General features: G+C 45.8%; 1 protein-coding gene across 1 annotated transcript in view; it reads right to left on the bottom strand.

The window, feature by feature from the left end:
• Window positions 1-18944, bottom strand: part of LOC111144241 (interleukin 17 receptor D) — a 67534-nt gene that overhangs the window by 20103 nt on the left and 28487 nt on the right. Inside the window, exons 2-3 of the mRNA XM_022498455.1 lie at window positions 6449-6506; window positions 1257-1382 (exon numbers count right to left, since the gene is read on the bottom strand). Of these exons, the coding sequence (XP_022354163.1) occupies window positions 1257-1382; window positions 6449-6506 (184 nt within the window). The remainder of the gene's footprint in view (window positions 1-1256; window positions 1383-6448; window positions 6507-18944) is intronic.

Raw genomic sequence — 18944 nt, forward strand, 5'->3', positions numbered from 1 at the left:
TTTTTTTCTTAAAGATTTTCTTTTAAAGTAATCTCTATGCTCGATGTGGGGCTTGAACCTACAACCCCAAGATCAAGAGTCACATGTTCCACAGACTAGGTGATGCAGGTGCCCCAACAGCTACTATTTTTTTAAGACCTCTTTCTAGGGGCAGCCAGCTGGCCCAGTCAGTGGAGCATGCAAGCCCTGATCTCAGGGTTGTGAGTTCAAGCTGCACACTGGGTGTAGAGATTACTTAAATAAAAACTTTTAAAAAAAGAAAAAAGCTCTTTCTAGAAATACACTGCATGTGTGTGTGTCTGGAAATCTTACAACAAACCAAGAGGCAATCATCTGCACATTACAAATGGCAAAGCAGGGCTCAGCAAGGGTTAGAGGCCTCTTGTAAGAAGTAGAATCTGGGTTCGCACCCAGGCCCATCTGAACAAATAAGCCCTGCCCATGTCCTACGCCCAGTTAGCGCATCCTCTCTGGTGTATCATCAGCTTGTTAAAGGGGATAAGCAGACTCTGCCCTAACCGGAATCTGGCCAGACAATGTGGGTTTGCTTTTCTCTGTTTCTTCATTTTGGTTTTTTTTCAGCCTACATGGTTTAAACAAATAAAGTGATTTTATGGGGGCGCCTGGGTAGCTCACTCAGTTAAACATCTCCCTTCTGCTCGGGTCATGATCCCAGAGTCCTGGGATCGAGTCCCACATCAGGCTCCCTGCTCTGCGGAGAGTCTGTGTCTCCCTCTGCCCCTCTCCCTGCACATGCTCTCTCTCTCTCTCTCTCTCTCTCAAATAAATAAATAAAAATCTTTAAGAAAATGATATCAGGGGGTTTTATGAAAACTGGATATTTCTGAAAACTCACAACATGTGCCATTGCCTGGATATCCATGTGGGCACAGAGATGGCTGATGCTGGATGCTGAGGCCATTACATTCTTGGACAGGTCACCTGTCCCCCGACTACTGCTGAGACCCAGAGGCCAAGGGGTCAATGTGATTCATCACCACACACTATCATTTTGCAAACCTACATCTCTCTCAGTAACAGCCAAGTGAATAAAAGATGAGCCGCGAGGCCCAGCATCGAGCCCCGTGCATGTCTAGCAAGTATTGGCAACAAAGCAGGTAGTGTATCTGGGCCCAAGCACACCTAAGCTACACTTAGTTCAAGACCTGCCCGGCTCCTGGAGGCTGTCACACTGGGACCCCTGCACTGGTGACCACCCACACCGGCCACGTGGCGGACTCCATCTGACCACTTACCGAGAGCCCCCGGGGACCAAAGAATGGTGACTGCCACTTGGTCGTGGCAAGCGTACTGACTGATGGTGATGTTCTGGGCATCAGCAATTACGTGCTTCCCCACCGGATTCAAGTAAGTGGTGCAATCTGGAGCATTGGGAGATCAAAGAACAGTTAGATTAAAACATTTATTTTTTGAGGTCCATGGTCATCTCAAATTACACAGAGCCATCTGGAGGTGGCCAAATCCATTCTGTCTAAAGACGAGCGCTGCAAAAGCCCAGAGAGGACATCAAAGTTTGACTATTCGGAGAACTGTAATATGCTATTGTGGGTTTAGTACCAACCCCGTTAACCACCCTTTGAGTGAAATTCTAGGACAGCATGGGGAGGATCACATACAGTGTGACTGTATCTGTTCACACATATACAATTTGACTATGTATCTGGCATTGACTTTTTTTTTTTTTAAAGATTTTATTTATTTATATGACAGAGATCACAAGTAGGCAGAGGCAGGCAGAGACAGAGGGAGAAGCAGGCTCCCTGCTGAGCACAGAGCCCAATGCGGGGCTCAATCCCAGGACCCTGAGATCATGACCTGAGCCGAAGGCAGAGGCTTTAACCCACTGAGCTACCCAGGCGCCCCTGGCATTGACTTTTTTACTATTATGACACTTTACCTAAACCAATCCTTATGTACATTGATTCAATCTGTTTGCCGCATGAGAGAGTGATCTGAAACAAAACAAATGACTAAACAGTCTGGGGACTGCTTTTAGAAGAAACCTGGAGGCAAGGTGAGCAGGAAAAAGAAGCAGGACGAGGATGAGATTCACGGGGACGTGGCTCACAGCAAGACAGTTAAACAATCCAATTAGTACCTACAAAAGGGACCAACTGACTTCCTGACGAGCAAAGGTACCGTCAAAGGTACCTTCAACGTTAATAGCATCTCAAAGGTAAAACTTCTGTTCCCGGACACCATGTGTTAGCAAAGATACCCACAATGCCCACCAAATTCAAAGAGCTCCACGTTGCTCAAACAATGAAGACCAACTCTCTGGTACTGTGTGAGGACATTAGCTACTGCCAGCAGTCAACGCAGCCACGACCATGGGGGCAGCTGTGATACCTGGTATTGCTAAAGAAACCTTCAAAGTCTACAGGATCCTAAAAAGGTCCCAGAAGCTTCCAACCAGACTCAGAATGAGACTCTAGTGAATGGCCGAGGGCTGTTGTGGCCACTCATGCAGGGAGAACCACCAGCCATCCCTGCCAAATACCAACTCGTGATTCTTACACTGCTTCATCTCCATTTCCTTCTCAATGATTAAAATGGAAAACTCTCGTTGGTACCTGCTCCAAAAGTCCTCAGTTCCATCAAATGTCCAAACCGACTCATGATGCCTCTAAAGTCAGGGTGTTTTACTTTGAGGTGAAGCTGTCAGGGGTATTTTCTAGGCTCAGTGAATCTGCTCCGCTCCCTCTGCCCCTGCTGTACACCACACCATACACTTCCCTTTTTTTTTTTTTTTTTAAGATTTTATTTATTTATTTGACAGAGAAATACAAGTAGGCAGAGAGGCAGGCAGAGAGAGAGAGAGCGGGAAGCAGGCTCCCTGCTGAGCAGAGAGCTCCATGCAGGGCTCGATCCCAGGACCCTGAGACCATGACCTGAGTCTAAGGCAATGGCTTAACCCACTGAGCCACTCAGGCACCCTTACACTTCCCATTTTTTTTTTTTTTACACTTCCCATTTTAAAAAAAAGATTTTATTTGTTTATTTGAGAGAGAGAGTGTGAGAGAGAGAGAGTATGAGGGGTGGAGGGGGGAGGCAAAGGGAGAGGGAGAAGCAGACTCCCCGCTGAGCAGAGAGCCCTCATGACCTGAGCTGAAGGCAGATGCTCAACTGACTGAGCCACCCAGGCGCCCCCGCATTTCCCACTTTTATGACTAAAAACATTCCCTGGCTATTTGAAAATAATATAAGAACGTAAGAAAAATGTAGAAGTCAGCCATGCCCTCCCACCATACAGAGGTAACTACTACCAGCTTCTAAAAAATATCCTTCCAAGCCTTCCAATGTGCACATAATATTCCTCCTTTTTAAATTTCTTACTGCAGTTCACCACACATGCACTACAATGCACCCCCTCCCACTCTGGCAACTCCCAGCTCCCACACTGCCTGGGGCCCCGCCATCTTGCCTACCTGCTCTAGGTGGACCTGTTCCATAAACTCCATCTGCTTAAAAAGCAGCCACCTCTACACTTCAGTATTACTTCTTCTGAAGAGATGTTAATAATTAATAAAACCAAATTCTACTTCTAATGAAAATTGACTCCCAAAGCATTTAACATGTGTTCTCTGGGTGCAGAAGAGAATTTTAGGAGAGAAAAAAATTTTTCTTTAAACATCTAGTTTAACACCCACAGTGTACAAATGAGGAAACATTTTGCAGCTAAGAGACCAGCTGGGTGGTTTTGGATTCCACTGCTGACCAGCCTTGGGTCAGCACAGAAAGCAGCCTCGGATGACTCATGCATGGCTCTTGCCATTCTAGCCTCAACACAGAGGTGATTACTATAGTAAGTTCTGAATCTGAGGTAGTCATCCTGCAAAAAATCCTGGCTGAAACTAGATTCCCAACATTAAAAAAAAAAAAAAAAAAAAAAAGACAAGATCCCATCATACTTGTCAAATTCAAACTTTTTTTTGGTAAGATTTTATTTATTTATTTGAGAGAGAGAGAACATGAACAGGGGAGGGGCAGAGGGAGAGAAGGACAAGCATGTTCCCCACCAAGCAGGGAGGCTGACCTGAAACTCAATCCCAGGACCCTGAAATCACGACCTGAGTAGAAGTCAGACCCTTAACAAACTGAGCCACCCAGGTGCCCCAAATTCAAACATTTCCACTTATTGAAACCTCTGACTTAAATAGTTTTTAGAAAAAGAGGCACAAATAAGAGCAAATCAGTTTTTTTCTTCCTTTGTTCATTCTTAATGCCAAAATTAGCACTCACCAGGTTTCTGTAAATATAATTATGCAAATATGAAGTCTAAGAATGGAGAAAATGTATTACAACCTACTCAGGCCATTACCCCCTCAGAGCCTGAAGGAGAAACGAGAAAAGCAACATGAAAGGAGACATGGAGACCTATGAAATTCACTTTTGACTTAAAGGTAAGACATTCTCTTTCTTTGTAACATTGAATGGCAAAGGAGTAGAAAAATAAGATTTTGTAGTTTCGTGCTTTTGGTGAAAAACTTGGTAATTTGTTTTTAGCTATTTCAAACAGAACTGGTAACCAGTCAACGGAGCAGTAACAGAAACTTCCTCGCAGAAGGGAGAAAGAAATATCTTTTCAGCGGAAAACAATGAATAAATTTTTTACACAAACCTGGATCCAATTATTAGGAACTCTTACATTTTGGATTCTGGTTACCAAAAAATTATGCCCAAATGATATTCTGCCAAAATGCAACTGAGCTTCAGATGTCTTGGGAGTCAATCTGAGTTGCCAATTAAATTCTAATTAAATGCTGAAGAATAAGAAAGAAAATAATGACGAAGAGACAGGCATCACGCACATGGGCCAAATATTTAGTCTCATGAAGAAAATAATAAGATACTTTTAAGTTTTACAGGTACAGATCCTCTTTCACAAAACCCCATATTAAATTAGAGCTGCAAATACTTGTTTGCAGCTGACCAGAAAATTCTGAACTCTTGAATGTAATACAAGATCAGCCAAGACCAAGAGCATATATTAGAAATTAACTCTGTAGCTCAAAGAGAGATCTCTAACACATGCCTTTACTTAGCTGAATTAAGTATCACAGACTTGCAAATCTTTCATTAGCATTGTAACATTTACCCAGAGAGCATGCACACACCACTGACATGAAATCTGTTTCAAATGTAAGTCCTCATTGGTTAACTTGAAGTACTCAAGTCAGCAACTGTGGGCATTAATTTGACACACATATTTGTATCTCAAAATTGTTAGATTGTATACACAACCTCAAAAATCTTGCTTTCGCAGTGATCATTTCAGAGGCCTCACTGTGACCCACACCCATCACTTACACGGATTCATAATCCTCTGCCAGAGCTGAATCGAATGTCAGGAGTTACTGAACAGGAGTCAAGCTTCCTCTTGTTAACATTTTTACGTATAAATTATGGCTCATAAGGCTAAAATGCTCACAATTCTATATAATTACCTTCTTAGCATGAAAGCACTGCTGAGGGGGAATTCTATATGCTTAATCAGAAAAAAAAAAAAAAAAAGCACCCCACCCTGCCCTGAGGAAATGATTCAGCCAGATAAAGCCACACTTCCTTGAGAGAAAGGGCCAAAAAGATGCTGTATTCCCATTCCGGTTGGAATGACTTCTAATATTGGCAGGTATCCATTACTGAGTGCACATCACAGGCCAACTAAATTGAGCAGTTAAAAGCATTACCTCATTAAAGCCTCAATACGATGCTCAGGAAGAAACTAATCTTTATTTTACAGCACGTGAGAACTAAGGCTTAAAGAAGTCCAGTGGCCTGCCATGGCTCACCAGTGACAGGTAGGGCACTGGAGGTGGAAGCCAGGCCTGTGGAGATGGCCAACAGGAGACCCGTGGGCCAATCTGGGACACACGTTCACTTGGCCCACTCTGGGCTTGTGAACATATTTAAATAGATACCAATATTAAAAAATGTTCAAACAAACAAAAAAATGCCAATTTCTCTTTCTTCTTGCAAATCACAGCTGGCTACACTCAGAAGCAAGGCCCCACAGAGCTGGAATGGAGAAGCCAGTGCTCCCTTCGGACCAGACCTGGGCTGCCAGTTTGCCACAGTCCCTACCATTCCCTAGCATGCCCCCACTTGAGCAGTGTCATCCACTTGTCCCCTACTGGGCCCCTCCAAGCATCTGCTTTTGTTCTTAAGGACATGGTTATGTCTTGGAGACATAGGGTAGGTCTCCATACAGAGTTTCTCCCAAAACAGCAGACACTTGACCTATTTAAGCTCCCAAATACTTGAGTGGCTTCATTGAGACTAGCCCCCTTAGCTCTATCGATTAACCTGCACAGGTTCAGAAACTTCCTCCACCCCAGGAGCCGCGGGGTCCTTGATGAAGCACGGCTCTGTAAGCTTCAGATCACTGAAACGCCTCCATTCTCCAGTGGTGAAGCCAGTTACTTACTGTCATATCGGAAGGTGATGTTGTGCAGCCCGCTGTTTCTGCTGGCCGGCCCCACTCCCTGTGGGAAAACAAGAGAACGTGATGAGGAGAGAAGCCAATTTGTTTTTCCAGCACCCATCCCCATAGAGTCAAAATGTACACAAGATTGCAAAGACCCAGGGTCATACCAGTCGCTGAGCAATGTCTACTACTCCTCCCACCCACCCTGGGCCTCTTCTCCCCCACTGGCTGCCAACCTCCCTCCAGTGCAAGGAGATTCTTAACTTCCAGGCCAAGAGCATCACGAGCACTCACTTCCCCTAAGACAATAGGAGCACGCTGTTCTGTGTTTGGGGGTTAAATAATAATTCATTAACAGTAAAATTGGGAGAGAGACCATGAGCTGCCAGCTGGAGCCCTTCCAGTTGGATCCACTTTGAGCAGTGATTGGTTATAAAATTTGCCTACCAGACACTCTCGTCCAAAAGCTCTATTAAGCTACGACAGATAGGCAATTCCTCAAGTCTAAGGAAACTGGTTTCTCATTCCAAGACCGGGAATGAGTGTGGGAATAAGCCATTACTTTTAATGAGAAAATTCTTCACTGCATCCATACCTATGCTTGGAATATAGAGGGTGGGTCATAAAAGAAAAAGAAAAAAGACTTTAAAAGGGCTAACTCTAACTCTTGGTGATGTGGCTGTTAGCCATCTGCACTCTTAATAGCAGGGATAACAACTCCGCCAGACTCCCCACTTTAATTACAACATCCACAGAGGGAGCACCAGAATCCTCCCATCGCCCCACCTTTTCCTAACCCACCACTTATCCATCATGGGAAAGAGCAGCTGCAGATCCGCCGACTCTGGCTGGTTTGACTGTTTCTGTAATAATCGGCAAATGTGCCATTCAGGGTTAATTGCAGAATTCGCCAAAAACAGTTAATTCTGAAAGCTAAATGATGGGAAAATATTCTAACCACACAGCTAAAGTTTCCACTCAACAAAGGGGATGCTGGGGAAAACCATATGCCAGCAGCCTGGTATTTAATGGGCAATTGTCACACTGAGACACAATGTGCAGAACCTGTCTGATGGAGCCCAGGGTCTTGGGCCACAACCCCATCACATCCATATGCTGGAGGCATGTTCACGCTGCTTATCCTGAAGCCAGCCATGCCCACTGAAACTCTATCCCTGAGCTCAGATAAACATGCAGCTCCAGGAAGGCACAGCTGCGCAGAATGGGAGGCACGCATGCGCGAACGTGCACACACCGAGATTCTAATTCAAGCAAGAAATAAGCGCTAACATGAAATCTACAACAACGGAGAGCACTAGCCCATGATCTACTGGGGCTCCGCTTCTTCCTGATGCACCTTCCTTCTCCAGCTTTCCTGTTTCGATCCTCCCTTTCCCACGTACACAAGATTCTGGAGTTCCTCCCCTGAGCTGAAACACTTTGGAAAGGGTGGTTTTCTTATGAAAATCCTAAATGCCTCCACAATTCCTTAGGGACAAGGCCTCTGGGGTGCCACTAGAGGATGCCCAACTTCCAGATGGCCAAGACCGGAGTAGCACAACCAAGCAAGAGACAAAGCCATCCCCCCCCCCCCAAAACCCCTAGGAAATGCCCAAGACACCCAAACCACAGCCTTCTCCTCCCTTACAAAGCCCCAGGATACAAAATCACTCACCATCTATTATGAGCTAGACATTGCGCTAGGCACAGTGGAGAACAAAACAGCCACTGTCCCTGTCCTCAAGAGCAAAGTGACTCATTCCTTCAAAGGAGACTAATGGGGGTATGTGGATCACACACAAAGTACATAGATGAATTTCAAATCACACCCTGACCCTCCCAGAACTCTCAGTGTGAAACACAAGGCATACGTAGCTCGGGTGAAGAGCCAGCCAAAAGAAAGCACACAGCCGGGGCGCCTGGGTGGCTCAGTGGGTTAAGCCGCTGCCTTCGGCTCAGGTCATGATCTCAGGGTCCTGGGATTGAGCCCCGCATCGGGCTCTCTGCTCAGCAGGGCCTGCTTCCTCCTCTCTCTCTGCCTGCCTCTCTGCCTGCTTGTGATTTCTCTCTGTCAAATAAATAAATAAAATCTTTAAAAAAAAAAAAAAAAAAAGAAAGCACACAGCCTATGAAACACCACAGGCACCACAGCACAAAGGATGATTTGAGGGGGGAGGACAGCACACCCCAGAAGCTTGAAAGAAGTAAGGATAACTGGACTAGAAGGGAGGGAAAGGGAGCTTCATGGGAGGGAAACAAAAATGCAAGGGGCCAAGATACATACCTTAATCCTTCCATCCTCCTGTTGGTGACCATGGGCAAACCACTTCACTCCACATGGTCCCAGCCTCCTCAACTATCTTCCTAAAAAGATAATTTGCATGACTTTCCCCTGGGAAAGGGGTTTGAGGAGGCCCACATGAAACCCTGTAGAGGAAGGGCTTTTCAAAAAAGGAAATGCATTTCATTTAATAGCACATAGGACTCTTATGACCAGTGAGTGAGACCAGTCACCTTACTTGTAGGACTGTCAGCTTTCACTTTGTTCTTCTTCTCCCCATATTTCTACTGCAGCATATTTTTCTTTTAAAGATTTTTATTTTTAAGTAATCTCTACACCTAACGTGGGGCTCGAACACATGACCCCAAGATCAAGAGTCACAGATCTGCAGACTGAGCCAGCCAGGCACCCCTATAGCAGAATGTTTTTAACAGGTATTTACTGGGCACTTGTAATGAGCGATGTATTGTGGAAAGAAGCCCACCACCATGAGATGTGCTATATCCTGCAGATAAGAACCTAAATCCCTCCAAATAAGGTCTGTGCTGCCTGCAGAGCTCCTCAGAAGGGCGCCCAGTGAGCTGGCCTCAAAGGACAGTGAGGCTTGCATGCAACAACTATTCACTACCCACAGAGCACTCCACCTGCACCCAGGCCCTGCTGGGCTGGGCACTTGGCCCTGAATCAGACCTGGGTCCTGATCTTAAGGGGCGATGGCCACCAAGGTGATCTAATGTGCAAATCTGCCATTATTCCTCTGTTCCAAGCTCCCTGTCCCCTGTAGAACTTTCCTGATGTGGCTTCTGCCTCTCTTCTCAGCGACTTCCCTCCCTACCTGCCAGACTCCTCCAGGCACTGCATTACTGCTCAGTCCATGTTTTGGAGCACTTCCAATATTCCAGAACGCCCTTCCCATCAGCCAGGTCCTGTTCCCGCCATAGGCTTCCCACCTTGGTAGAGCTCCATCACACTGGGTCTCTGACACAGAAATCTGCCTGCATACTCACTTGACCGAGGTATGATAATCCATCCCACAACTTGACCAGCATGGCACTTCTGCCAGGGCACATGAAAAACAGAACTTCTAATTCCACAAAAAATCAGAGACTAAAAGTCCCTGTCACGACGCCGGGTCCTTGAGCTCCAAGGCAACAGAGCACAGTGCTCTCAGTTCCATGGCAAGGACCCACTCCGTGTACGCTGCAAGACCTTTCACTCTTGTAAGTCATCCACCGCATGGTTTCCCGGCACTGTATCAGACAGGTGCTCTACCAGCCTTTGCCCAGTTCACACTCAAGTAATGCACCTGCTGCTCCTGGGCCCTCAGAAACCCCATCAGGGGTGCCGGGGTGGCTCAGTGGGTTGGGCCTCTGCCTTCAGCTCCGGTCATGATCTCAGAGTCCTGCTCGGCGGGGAGCCTGCTTCTCCCTCTCTCTGCCTGCCTCTCTGCCTACTTGTGATCTCTGTCTGTCGAATAAATAAATAAAATCTTAAAAAAAAAAAAAAAAAAAAAAGAAACCCCATCAGAAATGGTGTGCCCAGGCTAGCCCACAGAGCACAACTGTTTTCTTTCTACTGTGTGGTTGACAGACTAATACCCCCCACAAAAAATAAAAAATAAAATGTCTACATCATAATCCCCAGAACCTGTGTTATTTTACACAGACAGCAAAAAAGGACTACATAGACGTGATTAAGTTTAAAGATCCTGAGATGGGGAAATTATTCTGGATTATCCTGATGAGCCCAATGTAATCACAAGGGTCCTTCTAAGTGGGATTCAGGAGGGTCAGAGGAGGAAAAATGACCACAGAAATAGAAGGCAGAGAGACCAACATTGATTTCAAGATGCTGCACTACTGGATTTGAAGATGGAGACAGAAAGGGCTGATAAGCCAAGAAATGTAGGCAGTCTGTAGATGCTGGAAAAGGTGGAACATTGGTTCTCTACCAGAGCTCTCCCAGAGCCTCCAGGAGCCAGTCCTGCCAACACCTTGCTTTTAACACCAAGGAAGACTCATTTTGAAATTCTGACTTCAACAACTGTAAGATAATGCACGTGTGTTGTTTTAAGTCACTAAATTGTGATAATTTGTTACAGCAACAATTGAAAGCTAATACTTTTGGTGGCAGTATGGTTGAAATGGATCTGAATGTCACAATCCTTCATGTGCTGTCATTTTCCCCTTCCTACCCCAGGGCAGACTGATCGCTTCTCACTGCAAGTCTATCCCACCCTGTCCTCACTGCAAGTCTATCCCACCTTGGCTGCAGGCAGACATGGGACACAGACCCAGTAGGGCTGTTTCAGATTCTGCCATATACACTTCTGTGGGCTAGCCTCGGACATATCTGGAGTAGAAGAGTGGTTAACACAATGGGCTTTGGAGCTGTACAGATATGTGTTCAAATCTCACCCTCTCAAGCTGGGTGACCTTAGACAAGCTCCTTAATTTTCCTGAGCCTCATTTTCCTAAGCTCTATAAAGCATCTGAATAAAACTTCCTGGAAAATCTCGCTGTGGGACTATGGGAGATGACACCAATAGGGCTCTCTACACAGCATGTGACGCATTGAAGGAGTGATGGCACCATTCCTGGGAAGATTCTTGCCCTAAATAAGCAAGGAGAGAGCTGTGCAGTGTGGGGGTAGGTGAAGTAGAAAGGGGAATGGTCACAGGAAGGGGCATCTCCAGACATGACCGGTCTTATCATCCAGACCCAGAGGGTCTGGCAGATGGATGGACAGGTCAGGGCAAGGTGACAAAGGCACTAACCATCAGACCACAACAGTCTTGGTGGGAACTGGGCAACCCAGTGACCCCTATCTCTGGAGAGTGTTCAGGTTGGAACAGATAGGGAGAGACTGAAGGCAAAATGACTAGGGCAGCCCCCCTACAGACTCATCCTCCCCGCAACTTGCACCACAATCCTGGGCCTGGCCCATAGTCAGCCTTCGATCAATATTAGTTTTTTCCCCCGAAAACGAATCCATGACAAAGCCAGGTAATGCACACTGAGAACCCAAGAGGACCTAGCTTCATGTGACAGGGAGATTTATGGCTTGGAATCAGGACTCACACTAAGGGAACAAGGGTAAGCAAATTACAAAGCTGGTCAATGGCTTTGGAAGCTGTTTTTCAGTAAACAAGTCAAAGCTTTTAGCTACTATACCCATTTTGATATTTAATGAGCTTACAATTAAGAATATTTGTTTGTCGCCTGTTACTTAAAATCTATAAACCGCCAATGCTGTGGCCTCAGGGTGTCACATTCTTAGTTAATTAGCCACCCCCATTTGCTGCACTTAGGGCAGCATTTAATTTGTTCCAATGCTAGCTGGGAGAAGCAAGCCCCAGGTGCCTGGGGCTCTGCTCTGAACACAATGGTGAGCAGGGACGGAAGCAGCAAATGGGAACATAATGGAGAAAACATCTTTTACTCAGGAAAGGGGGAGGGGACGATAACCCAAAAGTGCTCTAAAGGAATAAAATTCAAAATCCATACCATGCTCCACCCATATGGCAAAAAAGCAAAGGCCTGGACACAAAGCCACAGGGCAGGGATCCTACACAGAGCAGCCACGAGGGGCCATCTGAGGGCCCATTTCCTGAGGGGTCCTTGGGGGTTCTAAGCCCATTGAGGACACCAACTTGCCAGAGCAGCATTTCCAATCCAGCTCCAAAAGAACTGAGCTGCCATTTTGGAAAAAATGCATTTTGAAAAGGACTGTGCTAATTACAGTATCCCCCTTTCCAGGGGAAGGCAGGCCAAATAGTAAGGCCTAAGCAAGACTGCTTTCAGATCAGTTAAGGAAGGACTTCTTAGAATGCTGGTAACATTTTAGTGAACTGAGTTTGGGTGAAAATTAAACGAGAACATCCATCAGAAAGAACTGAGATAATGGGATTATAAAGGCACATTGAGCAACTACTTTTAAAAAACTAAGGCCAACTTATAACTTTCTATTTCCCCTAACATTTCCTCCACCTTGGGTTTCCAGTGAGTCATTGAGATATGAAAGATAGCAGATGGCTCTGTGAGGCTTAAAATGCACAACAGGACTGAAATTTTTGTCTCTGACCAGTAGACATGGCGAAGGCAAGAGGCAGAACGTGGGGTCAATTTATTCTGCACAGGTTCAGTTCAGACGGCCTCATAAATGAAGTCAGATCCCACTTCAGTTCAAACCTTTAACTAAAAAAAAAAAAAAAAGAGTTGGGGGGAAGGAGGGTGGAAGAAGTCAGCAAAAAGCAGAGAAGCCCCAGGTGATGTAAGCTGAGGAGAATGCCGGCAAACCCAAAACACAAGGCAAATAAATCACAAAGCCATCTTGGGTCTGGATCTATTCAAGATATTCTTCTCCACATTCCCGGGAGCTGTTCTCTCTCACTTTCCAACTCCATGCAACCAACTTCAGAAACGAAGGGTGCCAGCTGTCTGATTTGGGGAGGTGAGCTCTCGGATGCCTGGTGGGGAACACACAACTCTGGGGGAGTACCGATGTGTTCCCACCAGCAATTACTGCGTCGGCCCAAAAAGACCCTGAGATCTTAAGCTAATTAGAGAGATTTGCTCGAGGAGGGAGGAAATCACTACTCCAAAGCATCGCCTGTGTACCAGACCAAAGCCGTAATCATGATTCATCTCTGACATGTTGCTAATCAGCACACACATGTTCCTAATTTCACGCTCCCCAAAGGAAAGCTGAAGGGACAATTGTTTCTGAGTTCTAACATGGAGCCAACCGATGCCAAGTTACCATGTGTTCTGCTTATCAAACTGAGAGCTCTAGTTTCCTTCTAGGCGGATTCTTATCCCTCCTTCCCTGCCCCCACCCTCATGCCCAAGGAAATCCATTCACTAAAGATAAAGATGTGTTAGGGCATTTACAGAAGTGTTTCTCAGATAGCAAATTTTTTCTTTTTTTTTTTTTTAATTGAGATAGAATTGACATGTAACATTGTGTGAGTTTAAGGTATACAATGTAAAGATCTGATATATTTATACATTGTAAAAGCAACTTTCCTAAACTGGCCTAAACAGAATTTAATGTATTTTTAAATGTCTTTCCCTGCTCCAGACTTTAATTTTCTTCTTGCTTTGCCTCTGGAATATACATATGCAGTGAAAGCCCAGAGATATCAACACACACACACACAAACACACACACACACACACACACACACACACACACACCACTGACTCTTCTGTGTTTAAAAACAAAACAAAACAAAACTCTGCAGCCTTCTTAGTTTTCACAAAGCAAAAAGCCCAAGTACTTTTTCCAATTAAGTCTGTTAAGGATCTGGGCTGTGTGTTCTCCCATGGCTGATACTGACAGACAGGGCTGTTCCATTTTTCCAATTCTCAAAATGTTAAAAGCAAGCTATAAAACATGCCTCTGGCTAGCGAGCCAGACCTTTTCCCTCAGCGGCGCACACCACTCCCATCCACTCAAATGAGAACTGCATGGTAAAGAGCTGGCATCTTTAAGGTAACCGTCAAGCCATCTGCAGTTTCAAAATCACACAGAGACAACTTCGCAGACACAGATTAGCCGGGTTTCTGTAAATACTGCGTACGAAGAGGAAGCAAGCAACCAACCACCCAAACACCCACCCAGAAAATCGGCTACCAGCTTGCCCCCACTTAGCTGTGAAAGGTAGTTATAAAAACTTCACTCCAGAAGCTCAAGAAAGTATCTTTCAGCAAGGGCAAAACAGTGATTAGACAATAGGGGAAAACTGAACGCTGTACACATGATTGTTATGCCTAAGCTCAGAGGAAATGTTCAGATCAAAACAAACTACTAATAAAAAGCCTTAGGACCACACAGAGAGCGTGCGCTGAATTGAACAGCTTCAAATACTGTTTCTGAGGCCCTGGGACAGAGTCTCCAAATACTGCATCACATCTGGAATTCTGCTTTTACAGCACAAATGCCTGCAGAAATGGGGGATTGTGATGTTGCCATGGGGACCCAGCCTCCTCCAGCCAGGCAGGTCCCCAGTGTGCCCCACACATGTGCTTCCTTCAAGGTAGATTTCGCATATTTGGAAATTATGGAAGGCCGCCCTTTTAGGTTTTAGTGCTAATCGAAATATCACAGGCTACACTCGAAAGCAAGGCGACCCCTTCTGTCAGCCTATTATTTGTCCACATGGTGGTCTCAGAGAGAAATACCTCCTTAAAATAACAGTGGGAAGCAGCAAGTCAACATTAGACCCCTTTTCAAAAGTTATTTGTGGCTTTTCCCCCCTTCCTCTAGGAAGGAGACAGGCTTCAAGCGTCCCTTTTAAACTCTTTCCTTCTCTGGCTGCAAAAATCCAAGTGAGTCAACCTGTGCACACAGCTGCCACCCGTCGCTGGCCTATGGGAGGGACCCCAGGCTCCGGCTTGGAGCTCGGTCGCTTGCCATCGCAGGAAGTGAGCCACTAACCCAATCCCAGCAGGGCTACTGGCCAACGCAGGGGGTCTTCACTTTTAATTGCAGTTAAGGGAAAAAGGTTTCTAGAAGCCATAAGAGAATCCTGTGGGAAATATTCCTTACCCAATTTCCACCCCCCCACCAAGAAACATTCTTACATAATTTGGGGGCATTCCCAGAACTCCCTGAGGAAACCGAGGGCTTCACAGGTCCCAGGTCCAAAGCCATGTGTAGACACAAAGAATCTAGAGACCCCACTTGGAAATGAAGAGGTACATCTGGGTTTCCCCATTTTCCTGGGATGCAGCTCCTCAATCCGACCCCTCCAGATGTGGATTCATATAGATACATGAATGCAACAAACCCGGTTGGGTGGGGGCAAGTGTCCCAACCACTCCTCATCCTCCCACCGTCCTACCTCCCCAAGACCCCAGGTGGCTCAAAGCAATGGTCAAGACCCTCATCTCTCTTTCTGCCCGGAGCATTCTCCCAGCAGTTGTAACTAGAATGTCTCATGCAGCAGCAGTGCCTCTTCCAATATATATCTGCCTCTCTGCAAGGTCTGGCCTTCCCCCGATCTTCCGGGGGGAAAGGAGGGAATCGGCCAGCACAGAGGTGAAAGTGAAGCCAAGTCACCAAGCTCCGTGGGCAGATCAAGGGGGCTCATGGGAAAGTGGTTATCCAGGGGGCTCATGGGAAAATGGTTCTCAGCCCTGCCCTGGTTCAGTGGGACCTCCAGCCTGAACCATTTCCATCTAGTCTCTTCGATACCACATCCCAAAATGTCCTCGTGAGATGCAGCCAGGCTTTGTGAATGTGTGTGTGCGCGCGCGCGTGCACCCAGCCACACAGAAGGAAAAAAAAAAAAAAAAAACACCAGGAAGTCAGCAGCTCGGCCCAGGTGTTAACACTTAGCGCATCCTGCCCAGCCCCCTCCAGCTTGAGGCTGGCCGCTTGGGGGCAGGACACAGCAATTAGGCCCTTCCCGGGCTGGGCGCCTTTGTCCCCTCGCTAACAGCATTAGTGTCTGACTTCCTGTGCACAACAGGGCCTCCCGGGGGGCAATCCCAGGCTGACCGGGGCAGGGCATTAGACTTCCTTTGTCAAAGACCCTCAAATGTTAACAAGCATGTGAACAAGCCTCTCCTCCCCCCCAACCCCCCCCCCCACATTTCTCCCCCCCATCCCTTCCCCACCTCAGCCACTCCTCCCGTCCCCCAAACACTTAAATCTCAACAGCCTTGGTTCTGGCAGACTGGTGGGAATCCGAGTTACTTGAGAGCAGTACCAAGCCTCTGTGGAAGCAAACAGCTAACTTTCTGCCGAAAAGGTGACAAATGTGATTTCCTAGAGCCGATCCCCTATAAACATGCCATTCTCATTTACAGAGTGTTTGCCGCTTACCAGGTCTGGGTCACTTGTCTGGCATGAACTAGGTAAACAGGAACAAAGATGGAGGTGCTCAGGCATGAGTCCCAGGCTGGGCAACACCCCCAGTCTGACATCCCTGTGAGCCCACGGGTCCCCTTCACGCATGCTCATGGGCTGATGCTCAAAATGGTCTCAAGATGCAGGGATATTTTGAAGCTTTGAGCGATATTCCCAGACTTTCACACACCGATCACATCTGAAACCGGGGAAACAGGTACACCACCACCGTCACCATCCCTCTCTCAGCAATACTACCATCACCGGAACCAACATCACTAAAACCCTATCATTTACTCCACCATCCATCTCGACAAAGGGTCACAGCTTCATAGGTGGGGATGGAAAGGTCTGAGTATTTGGTGAGAGATGCGGCCCACGTGTGAACACACAATCGTGCACACAGTATTTCAGGAAGCTTCTGGACCCATGCAATCCTCTCAGGGCCCCCAACAGCCTGCCTTATCCATAGCTCAACAGCTTAATTCCAGGTCTGTAGGACACCCTGAGTGGTTCAGTGATCCAAGAGAAACTTTGGTGATTAAAAGCAAAATTCAAATGGCAGAGGGAGGTAGTTGGGAGCAAGACCTCAATTTTAAATAGAACTCTGGATTGATGCCTCAAACCTCATCCTTCATAGGCAGTATTAATCCTTCATAAGTCTATAATTGTCCACTTTGCTCAGGACGTTAGGACTCATGAACTTTACAAAGTAGCAATGTAAAAGACAACTATTTCTGCTGTTATGCGCAGGAGCCCATTAAGTGGGACACACCTTTCAGGCCATAGGTGACAATAGTCATATCTGCAGTCAAGTCAGTTTCACTGAATCAAGTTAAAAAATAAACAATGTGGCTATTTCTTATTTCTTTCTTTCTTTTTCTTTTCTTTTTTTTTTTAACGGTACTCACAGTATCCAGAAGACCCAGAGAACAGCTGATTTCCCCTGCTCCTGCTCAGTTGCCTTGAAGGTCTACGGTGTTTGTGGTCAACACAAAAAATTGGGTTAGGTTTTGGATATGTTTTTAAATATTTGCCCAAGAGCTGCAATGGAGGATAATCTAAAAGTCCTTTTTTTTTTTTTTTTCAATGAAGACTAATCTTTGGCTTTCACTTCTACTCCAGACATATCTTCAAAAAAATGTTGGTAGACAGAGAAAGGACACGAGCACTTCTGTGATGCCAAGCCCCCCACAAGTTTATTTTGATGAACTTTACAAGTTTCAAACGAGTGAAGTATTTCACTACTGGTTCTGACTTTTACCTTTTGCCAAGCTAACTTCAAAATAGCCGGCAATCGGAAGAATATACTCAGACACTAATGGTCTTTGCAACTTTTACGTCTCCCTCCTTCTTGGATGGAAGCCAGCAGCCTGCCCTTAAACTATAAGCAATAAATCTAGAAGACTCTCCTAATTTCCCAATGATACCACCTGGAATTCCCATTAAAGCACACACATACACAATGACATACCAATTAAATCACTGGGTGATTTAGGCCAGGAAATAATTGTGTTTGCCAAGAAATGTTCAGCTTTGTTTTAAATTCCTTGAACAGCTAAAATGTCATCCTGAGAAGGAGGGCAAAGAATGAGGTGAAAATGAAGAATCACTGTCTTGGTTGATTTCAGACTTAGATCAACTTTCCCGTGGGTGAACAGAGGCAATACAGACATCCCAGGAATGAAGGCCTCCCCATACTACCTCTCCAAGGACTCCTGGCACGGGTTGGTATAGAGGGGGAAATTAGAAAGCAGATTCGTGTGAGACAGACAAGACAGTGGAGCAGCAGTTAGGAGCTCACTTCTTCCCTGATGAAGTGGTCCTGGGGTGGGTTCCAGCTCATCTCCAACGAGACTGACACGAGCAAAATGGCACACAGCACTTCCTTGGTCAGACAGTAGACAGAAATCAACACATTTTGTCCCCTCACTAGGTTTTCCCTTGGAGAGATGTTTACAAAATCAAAGCAACATGGGGGAAAAAAATTAGAAGCTGTAACATTTTGTCATGAGGTTATGGTGAAACAAAGACTTAACCAGGAAAAAAAAAAAAAAATCAAAGCAGTGACTAAACATTTCAAAAATAAAATAAAAAAGGGAGGTCAGAGTTTCTGGCGAAAATGAATTCCTCAGAAGGATGTGATCTTCCCTGGTTCTCAAAGAGAGAACCCGAAGAATGGGTTTTTCAAGTTTCTAGGGAAAAGTGTATGCTTTTCTTTTGACCAGGGCTTTATTACTTTTGAAAATAAAACAAATTCAAAGCAAAGGAAATTTAAGTACAGACAATATGAAAATCCTCCCCAGTCAACTTCAACAATACTATTCTATATACTTCAAAATTGCTAAGGGACTAGTG

The sequence above is a fragment of the Enhydra lutris genome, unplaced genomic scaffold, assembly GCF_002288905.1.
Source record: "Enhydra lutris kenyoni isolate GAN:26980312 unplaced genomic scaffold, ASM228890v2 scaffoldscaffold10, whole genome shotgun sequence".
Lineage (NCBI taxonomy): Eukaryota > Metazoa > Chordata > Mammalia > Carnivora > Mustelidae > Enhydra > Enhydra lutris.